This window comes from Mastomys coucha, unplaced genomic scaffold (assembly GCF_008632895.1).
Source record: "Mastomys coucha isolate ucsf_1 unplaced genomic scaffold, UCSF_Mcou_1 pScaffold7, whole genome shotgun sequence".
Lineage (NCBI taxonomy): Eukaryota > Metazoa > Chordata > Mammalia > Rodentia > Muridae > Mastomys > Mastomys coucha.
The window spans coordinates 75507861-75520820 of record NW_022196913.1 but is presented as its reverse complement, the minus strand read 5'-3'; the positions used below and the strand labels follow the sequence as shown (position 1 = coordinate 75520820).

The 12960-nt window shown below is 47.3% G+C and overlaps 1 protein-coding gene across 2 annotated transcripts in view; it reads left to right on the top strand.

Annotated features, from left to right (window-relative positions):
• Positions 1 to 623: 623 nt before the first annotated feature.
• Snx31 (sorting nexin 31) overlaps positions 624 to 12960 on the top strand; it is a 47405-nt gene continuing 35068 nt past the window's right edge. The window contains exons 1-4 of one of the 2 annotated variants that reach the window (XM_031358402.1): positions 624 to 743; positions 853 to 927; positions 9256 to 9370; positions 9998 to 10062. In XM_031358402.1, the coding sequence (XP_031214262.1) occupies positions 678 to 743; positions 853 to 927; positions 9256 to 9370; positions 9998 to 10062 (321 nt within the window). In that variant the 5' untranslated portion in view covers positions 624 to 677. The remainder of the gene's footprint in view (positions 744 to 852; positions 928 to 9255; positions 9371 to 9997; positions 10063 to 12960) is intronic. The other variant, XM_031358403.1, reaches the window with a different exon arrangement.

The following is a 12960-nucleotide window of genomic DNA, read 5'->3' as shown; positions in this document are numbered from 1 at the left end:
TAGGGTAGCCCCTTTCCCCCTTTCTAATCTTAATCCACAGTATACTGTAACCAGCACTGGGGTGATCATCAAGGCGCCCTCCATAATAGAAAGTGCCAGGAGTTCCAGTATGAGGCGGGTCTGAAAGCCACCTCGTCCCCTTCTCTCTGGAAGTGGACAGACATTCTGTTGGTCACAGACACTAGATCTGGTCCCTGCAGTGGCCCCTGGAGAAGCCCTGTTTCCTTAGGCAGGCTGCCTGGCTCTGATGATTTGGGGCAGGGTTGGGTCAGTGACTTTGTGGCAGCTGTATAGAATGTTCATGTGGCTAGGGCCAGGATTCTTAACTTTTGTGGGCTCAAGGAGCCTTCTGAAAAAGAATCCGACGAAGGCCCTCCCTCCCTGCCCCACAGAGGCACGCTTTCCTCCTCAAAAGTCTCCAAACTTCCAGCCTCTGGCCTCCAGGGTGACCCTGGCCTGAGAGCGCCTGGCACTCCTGGGGTCCCTATGAACCCTGATGGCGTGCACGCGTCTCTGGTCCAGCCTGAGAATCAGGCAGAGGTTCAGTGGAGGGGGCGGGGCCAGGCGCAGGCCCCGCCCACCTGCAGACCTACGGCAAGGAGCGGAGCTCAGGACCCAGCCCGGACTCTAGGCGGCAGCTCCTGTTCTCCACGCTGTCCCTGGTCATCGCCAGAGCCATGAAGATGCACTTCTGCATCCCGGTGTCCCAGCAGCGGCCAGACGCGCTGGGGGGCCGCTACGTGGTGAGTCTGGGGCCCTGGTTGGCTGAGTGGGGAGGGGCTCGGTGACCCTGCTCACCTCCTCCAATCCTCATCCTCGCCTTGGATAACGGGTGGGTGTCTGTGCTTTCAGTTGTATTCCGTGTACCTGGACGGGTTCCTCTTCTGCAAAGTACGCTACAGCCAGCTGCACCGCTGGGATGAACAGGTGAGCCCCGTGAGAAAAATGTGCCCAAGGGCTTGGACTGTGCCACACTGAAAGACATTGGACTCTGTGTGTCTGTGTGTGTGTGTGTGGGGGGGTGTTGTTGTTGTTGGTGGTGGTGGTAGAGGAGGAGGCCTGGCTACAGGCTCCTGATCTGCAAACTACAGGCCCTCTTTAAATCCCAGAGCAATCTCCTATACCAACATCTTCAGCATCAGGTCAGCCTTATAATAACATGGACAAGACCATAATGACCAGTTGCAGAGTCACCTCTTTCTTCTGGCTTCTTGTGCTCACAGCCCTGAGACCTATCCCAGAGTAGAGTCAACTGGGACAAGTGTCTTTTGTACAGGTTCTAGTTCTAACTCGGTCTCAGCTGGTCCACCTCTCCAAGTCCCTTTGTTAGCAAACCCAAGACTCACCAGCTAAAGGGCCAAACTCAATGCAGATTGGCTTATGGGAGCTAGCCAGAAAGTCTCCCAAGACTCAAAAGCATCCTATGCAATCTAGGGGGATGTCTGGGAGACTTGGGGCTTGGGAAGGGACGGGTCCAGGAGCTGTCTTCCAAGCAGAGGATGTGACAGTGGCAGATAGGAGCAGGAGGGGTAAATAGGCAAAGAGGAAGATAAAAGCCTGTCAGGGTGGCACATTCCTGTAGTCTTGGCCCATGGGAGACTGAGGCAGGGGGATAGAGAATTCAAGACCAGCCTGGGCTACACAGACTTGTCTCAGACATAAGTGAAAAGGGCGTGAGGTGGGTAGGAAAACCAGATTAGCTCAGCATGAGGAAGGAGCTGGGGAAGCCTGCACCTGGCAGGGGGAGCGGAGGCTTTCAGAGCTCCCCTCTTGCTGATGCTCCCTGTGCAATGCTGGGCCCCACAAGCTGACATTGCCTTCACAGTCTTCCTCAGAGCCGGGGAAAGTATCGCAGTCAAACTGGCTGTATTTATGTACAAGCACAGACAGCTGAGCTGGCCCGAGAGCTCACACAGCAGACATTACCAGGGTTCAGCATGGGAGGGTCAGCTGCAGCCCTGAGGGGGCTTGCTGGGGACAGGGTGCAGCTGACCCTGTCTGACCCTGGCAGGTGGGTCACATGCCACCTCACAGAGACCCTTCTCTTTCCCAGACTCCCCCTTTTATGAATTGCCCTGCCTGACAAGCACACCACCTAGACAGGAACTCCTTCTTAATCCTATAGGTGTCCAATACATGGGATATAAAGTCAATTCTCTTATTTATTTATTTATTTATTTATTTATTTATTTATTTATTTATTGAGACAGTCTTACTATGTAGCTCTGGCTGTCCTGGACCTCACTATGAGAGATCCACCTGACTCTGCCTCCCAAGGGCTGGGATTAAGGGTGTGTGCCACTGTGCGTGGCTAAATTCAATTCCTGTAGCCAAAACCCATGTTAGCAAAGTTATAACCTTTATTTAACATAATACACATATAGCTTCATACAGAGCTTGTAAGAAAATAAACTGGCAAGGACTTTATACCCCCTCCTAAGTATACACAGCCTTTCGTTTTTTTATGGTACCTTGTATTTGATCAGACTAATGAGAATTTGGGTCTAGCAAGATGGCTCAGCGGCACTTGCTGCAAAGCCTATTAATGAGTTCAATTCTAGGAAGTCACGTGGAAGATCACCAACTCCTGCAAGTTGTCCTCCAACCTCACACATGTGCCCCCACTCCACAATCAAGTAAATGGAATTAAAGATTTTGGGGCCATTCCACTTCCATCAGAAAGAGAGAGAGGGAGAGAGAGGGAAAAGGAGAGAGAGAGAGAGAGAGAGAGAGAGAGAGAGAGAGAGGGGAACCAAGCAGCAGGCTATGGTAGCCCACACCTTCAATTCCAGCACTTGGGAGGTAGAGAGATACAGGGGGATTTCTGAGTCCAGCCTAGTCTACAGAGAGTTCCAGGGTTGCCAGGGCTATACAGGAAAACCCCCATCTCAAAGCAGAGCAAAAGTAAAAGAAAAAGAGGAAAAGAAAACTGGCAGAGAAGGATCTGGAAAACCCCTTAACAACTTTTGCCAGACTTGGAGAGGACACACACTCACACCCCCACACACACTCACACACACACACACACACTCACCACACTCACACACTTACACACACTCACATACATTTACACACACACTCACACACTTACACACACTCACGCACTTACACGCTCACACACTTACACACTCACATACACACACTCACACACTTACACACACACACTCACATACACACACTCACACACTTACACACACATTCACACACCAGGCTGAGGCTGTGCTCACTCAGTAGGCAGAGCGCTTGCCCAGTACATTTGAAGCTCTGGGTTTGATTCCCAGTTTTTGTAAAGCAAGCATAGTTCAAGATCATCCTCAGCTACACACTGAGTTCAAGGCCAATCTAGAAAACAAAACAAAAACCCTCAAACAGTTAACAGAATGGGGGTGGGGGGAGGGGGGTGGGAGGGAACACCGAATTTCCCTTCTGACCCGCTTTCACGGAAGTCTGAGGTGAGCTCTCCAACTCTTAGGATGCTAGTGGCTGTAATAGGCAAACCTGGCTGAGACTGGCGAGGGGCCTGTGTTGGTAAAAACTGGACCGACCATGGAGATGAAGGTTGACTTTTGGCGGAATTTACTCAGGTCACCAAATATTTCCCATCCCCCCATCCCTGCCCCAGACTTCCTTCAACAAGAAAACACCAATGATTTCTTGAGGAACCTGTCCTTGCTGTAAAACCTGCTGGGTGGTATTCTGCTCCATGTCAGGCCCTAGATTCTCCACCATACTGACTTTTCCCACCTCCTGGCTTCAGGGCGGGGGGTGGGGGGGATTCCTCTCGATTCAGGCAAAAGGGTGACTCAGGCAGTCCTGTTGTCTGAAGGCTGCTGTGAGCCAATTAGGGAATGTCTGTGACATTTATGGACGCAATGGAAGACAATTCCATTTTTGGCATCACTTGATGAGCTATCAGCTAACCAAGGCACAGTTGCATGTGAAGAAGACAAATTTCTGCTTCATTGAATGGCAGCAGCAGAGATGCAGAATCAGTGTCCGGGTTGGTGGAGCAACCAGCCCACTGATGCTGGTGAGCCAGCTGATGGCGGTGCAGCTGGGGGCCTTTTGAGTCTTTGCCATGGCAGGAACATTTTCTTGAGTTTAAAGGATATATAATTGCTAAGAGAGTATTTGATACCAGGATCGGATGAGTGCTGAGTCTGCAGGGGTGAGGTGGGAGAGAGGCAATGGGGCATGATGGGAGCTATTATGCTGCCTCTCAACTGATAATTGCCTGAGGATGTGACCCTGTCACTTCAAGATCTTCTCATTTTCTGAAGGGAATCCAGAACATCAGGTTTGTTCTTTTTGTTTTTTGTTTTGTTTTGTTTGTTTTTTTTTAAGCTTAATTTTTGTAGTAACAGTCTTAGTTTAAAAAAAAGTACAATAGTTTCCACACACCAGCCATTCAATTTCTCCTATTCTTTTCTTCAAACCATTTCAAAGATTTATTTTTTAAATGTTTTAAACACATGTGAGTGTTTTGCTTGCGTGTATGTGCACCATGTATATGCTCTACCCTCAGGTTTTAGAAGAGGGCTTCAGATTCTCTGAAAATAGAGTTATAGACAGTTATAAGCTACCGTGTGGGTGATTGGAATCGAACCCAGGCCTTCTGGATGAACAGCCAGTGCTCTTAACTGCTGAGCCATCTCTCCAGCCTGGTGTTCTCTATGTTAACACCACCTTTAGTGTGTATACTTGTTACACTGAACCAGTCAGCAAGGATGTACTATTTCGAATTGTGTCCATAGTTTATTCAGGCTTGATTAGTTTATATCTAATATCCAGTTTCTGTCCAGGACCCAGGATTGTTCCATCTCATGGTCATGTCTCCTTTAGCTCTCTGACGACGACGGCAGTTCTCTCAGATTCTCCATGTTTTTAATGACCCTGACAGCTTAGATGGGCACTGGTCAGATCTGTGGATGTCTTTCTATTTGGAGACTTTGTTTCCATATGATGTAGAGTGAGCCATGGGTTTTGAGAGTGAAGCCCCAGTGGTAACTAACCCACATTGCCTCAGGTGTCTGCCAGGCTGTGGCTCTCCCCGCTGATGTTGTCCGCCTCATGGCTGAGGAGGCATCCATCTGGTTTTCCCACAGCAAAGCAAGCCCCATCCTCCCTGCTCCCCCCACCCCCAGAGTACTCTTTGGAAGGACATTGCTGTGCATAATGTATCCTTAAAGTTAAGGAACGGGGAATTTATGTTTCCTGTTTACACACATTATCTGGTATTCTTCTACACAAGAGACTGGCCTGTTCTCTCCTCTTCATTTATTCAGTGATTTAGTTAGATCATCATGGGATGATGGGTATTCATGCTTTGTATTATGGATCAATGCTGCTTTGTTTTATTGATCTAGTTGTCTGAGCTTTGGCCATGTTTCTTTTACGTTCAGCCAGTGAACACTTCCATACTTTCTGGTGCTCCAAGGTGGTCCGGGCTCTATCTTAGAATGAGGAATTTCTTCGTGGATCTGTGGTGGCTTTCAGTGAGGAGTGAGACCCAGGTCTGGATGTAGGTGTGCTCCCTGTTACTACAGTGTTGCTTCCAGGTCTTCCCTGCAGAGCTAGGAAGTAGACACCACCTGCAGTAGCCCAGGCTTTCCTATACAGGTTTCTAGACTGTCCATTCACATTAGTTCCTTCTCTTACTGCTGTGATGAAAGTTCAGACAAAAACAACCCAAGCAAGGCAGGACTTATTACGGCATGGAGCATAACCCATCATGGGGTGAGGACATTTAAGATGACGAGCCATCTCTCCAGCCTGGTGTCCTCTATGTTAACACCACCTTCAGTGTGTACACTTGTCACACTGACCCAGCATGCAGCCGGGGCTTGAGCCATCACAGACCTGAGCCACACTGTGTGACCCTCAGTGCCCAGTCCTAGTGACCTATTGCTGCTGGCCAGAGCCTATACCCAAATGATTCATAGAAAATACCACCAGCGCAAGGACAGGTACACTCCAATCATGCACCATTTGTACCTTTATTACACTAAACAGGAGGAGTTCATAGTGAAGCGTTTACATGTGCCATTCTAGCCTCCTGCTCTCATCTATAAATTCACTCCCGCAGCCAGAAATGGGACCCAAACCTGCCACTCATGTATTTCATTGCTTGAGTCTGTATGCTGCACAATAGCCTGGGAATTAACTCACACGCCCACAGAGAACAGTTTCATCAACAGTGCAGCACTCGTGCGCAGGGGATTTTTGAGCATTCCTCTTGTGGACCTCACACACCTCTGTCCTGTCTTACGCCATTGCTCCCCTCCTTCCCCCTCCTGCCAGGGAGGTGGTGTGCTGTGTTTGTAATGCAGCGAGAGTCTTCTGTCACGTGCTGTGTTCCATCCTGAGATTCTCCAGACTACCTAAATGATTTTTAAAAATATGTGCATATGTCAAGCTTGTACTATGAAGTTCAGCGTGCCTGGATGAGTGGGCATACGCTGGCAACGGAAGTTTTTTGCTCTAAAGTGTGTGCTTTACCTATTCAGTACTCCCCTGTCCCACAGCTCTGGTGACAAGGGACCTTTTTACTACATTTATATTTTTACCCTCTTCAGATGGTCACATAATGGAACTCATACTGTAGCTGTTTCAGACTGGCTTCTTTCACTTAGTAACATGCACTGAGGGTTCATCTGTATCTCTGTGGCTAGATCACTTCTTTTCATGGATGAGCCATGAAAAGAAATCATGTAAGAAGGAAATTATTGTAGGATGGAAATCACTATGTATCCATTTTTGGCATTTTGCAGGGTTCCAGATAGAACAGGTTTTTTTTTGGGGGGGTGTTTGTTTGCTTTTTGTTTGTTTGGTTTTTGTTTCGTTTTGTTTTGTTTTGTTTTTGTTTTTGTTTTTCCAGGCAGGGTTTCTCTGTACAACCCTGGTTGTCCTGGAACTTACTCTGTAGACCAGGCTGGCCTCGAACTCAGAAATCCACCTGCCTCTGCCTCCCAAGTGCTGGGATTAAAGGTCTATGCCCTGGTGCCCAATTACAAGCATATTTTTAAAATTTATTTATTTATTATATGTAAGTACACTGTAGCTGTCTTCAGATACCCCAGAAGAGGGTACCAGATCTCATTACGGATGGTTGTGAGCCATCATGTGGTTTCTGGGATTTGAACTCATGACCTTTGGAAGAGCAATCAGCTCTCTTAACTACTGAGCCATCTCTCCAGCCCACGAGCATATTTTTTAGAGACTTATTTTCTTGTGTGTGTGTGTGCATGCGCGCGTGCGTGTGTGTGCATGTGCATGCAGCTGCCCTTGGAGGCCAGAAGAAGCTGTCAGAGCCCCTGCTACTGGAGTTACAGGAATTGTGACCTGTCTGATGAGGTGCTGGGAAATGAACTCAGTTCACTGGGAGAGCAGCAAGTGCTCTTAACAGCTAAGCACATGTGGTTTGTGTGAATGTAGTCTTTAAATGAGTTGAGTAAATTGTTTCAAGTGTGATTGCTGGATTCTGTAGTGAGACTATGCTTAACACAGTAAGAAATTACCAAACTGTCTTCTAACTTGACAATAATATTGTGTATTCTCTGCAGGATATGCTTTTAAAAATTTAAATCACAAAAATAAATGCTGGCATCAAATACGGGTTCTCTAGGAACTGAACAACAGCCAAGCAATTAGCAGGAGGATTTGTTCATAGTCAGACAATTAATAACCTTTCTATATTCAAACCAACTTTTAGCCAGTAGAAATTTCTGTGCCAATAGAGATGCTGTATACACGCTCTGTCCAAAAGTAACTTGCCACATGTCACTGTCCCTCAAACACTTGGAATATGGCTTGTATGACTTAGAAACTAATTTAAAATTTTTATCTCATTTAAGTAATTTAAATATAAATTTACTTACAAGTTTTTCATCACAAAAGCCATAGTTATATAATTGTGGAAACCATCATTTGTATTAAATTGCATTTACACAGGTTCTAGATCCTTGGAACAATTTTGCCTTTGACTTGGGTGGTGAGATGCCACTGTAGATTTTGAGCAAGGCAATGTGAGGACTCCACTTACATTTTTGAAGTATTACTCGGGATGCTAGAAATAGATTAGGAGGCTACTAAGAGAAGCAGAGAGACAGCTTAGAAGGCTGCTCTCATAATCCAGGAGCTAGAAGACAGTAGCTTGCACCAGCTCAGTGGTTACTGGAGTGGAGAGAAGTGGTCAGGTTCTCTGTGTGCTTTGAAGTTAGGGACCACGTGCATTGCCAGATATACACAGATACCATAGCAACTGAAGTTAAACAGAGGTTGAAGGACTTGTCAGTTTGTGGCCTCCTTTCCCTTGCGTCTGGTTTCAGCTGGTTTCAGTCTTTAAGCCATGGGCTCTGGTAAGAGTCAGGTTTCAGCCCCTCTGTCTCCCAGGTGCAACACTAACATCTGAGTGGTTTCCTTTACTAAAACAATAACAATTATTATTAAGTTTGTGTGTGTGTGTGTGTGTGTGTGTGTGTGTGTGTGTGTGTGTCCCCGCATGAATGTAGATGCCTGCAGTGGTCAGTGGGCAGATGCTGCCTGCAAGGGTGGTGGGAATAAAATTGAGTCCTCTGTAAGAGCATGTGAGTGTTAACTTATGTACCATTTCTCCAGCCCCTAAAAGTTATTTTTATATATCTCCCATAAAAGCGATTGCCACCATAGTGTTCAAGTCTGTATGGTAGGAGGAGGAAAGGGTCTGCCTGGACTTTATGATGTCAGCCTTATAGGACATCTATAATTAGCACCACCCCATAGAAATGACACAGAAGACACAATTTAAGTTTAGGTGGCCACCTTAATTAGAGTAAAAGGAACCAAGAAGGTAGCACACAGCTTTACTCTGACTTAGAAGGCATCACAGGAGGATCCCTGTGAGTTTGAGGCCAGCCTGGTCTACATAGCAAGTCCCGGAACAGCCAGGACTACAAAGTACAATAATTAAAATAATAATCTGACTATAATCTCTGATCTTTCATATATAAAATTTAAGGAAATGCATGCTATGAGTGGCAATCTTTGGCTTCCCCAAAGCGAGACTAGAGTCAGTGCTCTGGGCTGTTGCAGGACGGTTGTGGCGTGTACACACTCTGGCAGTCTTTCAAATGACACTCACAGCCTCTGTCCCTTTCTCTGGCCACCAACAAGGTTCACTTTATGTTTCTGTTTAAATACAGTGCTCTGAGATAAGGCTTTATGTCTCATCAACTCTGCACTAGTGTCTCACGGTGACTGTGTCTTGGCATCTTTCAGCTGCGACGGGTGTTTGGAAACTGCCTGCCCCCTTTCCCACCGAAGTACTATCTGGCAATGACTACCGCTATGGCCGAAGAGAGGAGGGACCAGTTGGAACGCTACCTGCAAAATGGTGTGTGCTTGAACTCTGCTTTATAGCTTTATTGCAATGTAAGTTCCTTGTCTATACTCCCTCCAAACATCACGTGTCCTCCGTGGGCCCTGCCATAGCACATAAGTCTGTCTCAGCGGACACCACTCTGTTAATCAGCCTGAATCCACGGGAGCCTCAAGAAACTATGGCACACCACTAGAAGGTTTTTGGTGCATTTCTCTTTATGGAGTCTGGGCAAATGGAGCTCAACTATGCAATGTAAGGCGGACCCATATGTGTGTTGTTAGCAGAGAGCTCCTACCATGTGATGAAACACTCAATTGGTTTTTTTTTTGGGCAGACTTAAAATTTTCAGATAGCCAAATGTCTCATTAACCTGACTCTCTAGACCCAGCCAGGGATGTTTTTGCCTCTTGTGATGGTTTCATTGCTATTCCCGAGGGTAACAAGGTGGAGTTGGCTTGATGGACTCATATTGCCAAGGCCACCTCAAGGGGGCAGGCTGTCAATTGTCTTGCACTGACCATGCTTCCTTTCATCTTGGAAGGCCACACTGCTAGAGCAAGATCTCGGAGTTCCTGGGAGATGCAGTTAGTTTACAGGCCTCAGCCTGGGCTCACTTGGTCTGTTTTCCATATCTTTCAGTAACTGCGGATCCCCGTGTGACAAGGAGTGACGTTTTCACTGAGTTTTTAACACTGGTGCAGCTGGTAAGCTTCTCTTCCTTCCTGGAGCTGTCAGCCCTCTGCGATCCGTTTCCCAGGTTCACACATGTTCCAGAACTTGGGTAAAGTGGATTCCTTTACGAGTAGGCTGGAGGCTGCTTCTGGTTTGAGTCCTACAGGGGAGATAAAGTGTGTCTCAGTTTTTGGTTTACAGCCTAAGCAGACACTTCATTCTGTAGCTTCAGTGCCTCTCACCCCCAAACTGGTCCCAAGAAAGGAAAAGTTCTAGCCCTTGGATCCCCATACTAAGATGAGACCCAGGTCTCCAAAGGAACCACTGGTCCCTCGCGGCATAGGCTGATACTTTGGTAAGCCATTTGCTTAGCAAACCTTTCGCTCCTTTGCACATGTGCAAGCATTTTTATGCCTGTACTTGGGACCTTGACTGACCAGAAAGGGAATGGAATTATACACTAAGTAAGCTATTACTGGATCAGCTTCCTCCTGTATTATTTATGTTCACGCTGCGATAGCCAGAATACTTGACAGAAACAAGGACAAACTGCTTCTGTTGGCTCAGGAGAGGGTTTCTGTCCATCGAGGGAGGGAGGGCTCAGCATCAGGAGAGTGTGTTGGAGAACAGCTGCCCACATCACTGCAGACGGAAAGCAGAGAACACAGCGGAACCAGAGCTGGACTGTAAATTCCACAGGCCCACCTCTAGTGCTAAGTCATATCTCCTAAAGGGGTGACACACTCCTGAAACAGGGCCCCCAGATGGGAAAGTATAAGTATAAAGTACTTTATAAAGTATAAAGCACGAGCCTGCCAGGGCCTTCTGTCAGCTCCAGACTGCAGCATCTATCCCTAACAGGGGGAGGAATAATAATAGCTTGACTAGAATCACAAAGACTCGAGGAAGCTTTATCAACACAAGGGTTCACATCTGTGCAAGTGTTAGCTGACCTGGTTGGACAGAGAAATGGCTCTGGGGCCGTCCGTGGTATAGGGGTTTTATTTTGTAAGCACTCTTTGTCTTTCTTTATGATGCAAGAAGGATCTGGTGTATGCCAGGTGAGCACTGTGCTGTCTGTCTGCCGCCCTTGTCCACACTCCCAGCGTCTGTCTGTCTGTCTGTCTGTCTGTCTGTCTGTCTGTCTCTCTCTCTCTCTCTCTCTCTCTCTCTCTCTCTCTCTCTCTTTCTCTCTCTCTCTCTCTCCTTCACACTCCCAGCATCTCTCTCTCTCTCTCTCTCTCTCTCTCTCTCTCTCTCTCTCTCTCCTTTCATCGTTGATATAGTACTACTTATTACTGACAGTAGGATAGTTCATAAGAATGTGCACAATGCTAAGCAACTGTACTTTCTTCACCGCTTCCTCCACCAGGAAAATCTCTATTTTCAGTTCAGTGTGTTTAGTCTTTCTGTGTAATCTGTGCCTGTCCAAGAATATGAATATACATTTGATTTTACAATAAGCACATAGCAGACACACTTTCTTTTTTGAGACATTGTCTCACCGTGTTCCCCAGGTTGTCCTCAGCTCATTATGTAGTCTGTGCTGGTCTGGAGCTCACGCTTCAGCCTCCAAATGCTGGGATTGTAGGCATGCACCAGTGTGCCTGACTTATACGTCTTAAAGCTTGCTTTTTAAAACTTGACATCTGGGTTTGGAGAGATCACTCGGTGGTTAAGATTGATTATTCCTATAACACAGAACCCTAGTTAGGTTCATAGCACAGATGTCAGATGATACACAGCTGCCTAGAACTCCAGTTCCAGGTGTCTCCTCTTCTGGCATATGCTTGTAGGATCGTGCATATGCGCACGCGCATACACATACACACACACACACACACACACACACACACACAGACACACACACACACACACACACACACACACACACACACACACACGGGATTAGAAATAAGACAGTTTGTTTTTTAAAGCCAGAACTGTTGGAGCTCACTGAATGTCAGCACACCTAAACAAGTTTGAGGGTACATTATAGCCTTTGCCTTCCTGCTTTAAGAAAATACTTCCCGTGAGTTATTAGTGCTGTAGAATTTTGTTTTTGCATTTAGTTCTTCCAGGAAGTTTTTGCCTGGTTCTAGATCTTTAGTGTTTTGAGTTCCCGGTGTTTTAGGAAAGCTTGCCCCAGCGGCTGTTCTCTGCCGTGTCTCTTGCCCCAGCGGCTGTTCTCTTGCCCCAGCGGCTGTTCTCTGCGGTGTCTCTTGCCCCAGCGGCTGTTCTCTGTGGTGTCTCTTGCCCCAGCGGCTGTTCTCTGCCGTGGCTCTTGCCCCAGCAGCCGTTCTCGGCGGCTCTTTTCTGCAGCTCTTTTCTGGGCTCTGATGGTTTCATTTTAGTCACAGCTTCATGTTTTCTCTCCCACTGAGCTTTACCAGCTCACATTTATATTAGTTCCCCCACCTCTTAGCTGGAGCCTCTCTCCACTCTTTCTCTTCATGTCGTTTCCACCACCGTCCTTATGTGCCCGGGGCCTCCTGCTTCCTCTGCGCATGTGTGCCATGTGTTGGCCATGCTTTTCCTCCCTTGCACTTCTTTTGATTGGCCACAGCTCAGTTCTTGACGGCTCATTGGCCTCATCTCTGGAGCTCACTGTTGGCTGGTGCATGCTGCTGGAGAAGGGCTGTCACCGAGTCGATGGAGTGGAGTTATTTCTGGATCTTGCATCTTGTTTCTGAGCCTCTTCTCATTAATGCACTGTCCTAAGACCAGCACAGTCTGCTCTGTCTGTCTAGCGGCAATGCATAAGCCACAGTGTCTCTTACAGTGACCCAGCAGCTTCCGTCCACTGCAATCAGCAGCCCCAGACCCAGCTCGGGAGGGAAGCTGTGATGGTCAGATTTTAAGTTCTGTGACTGGGGAGGTACATTCAGACTCTTCTCCTCCCTCCCCTGCCCTCTATCCTCCCTCCTCTC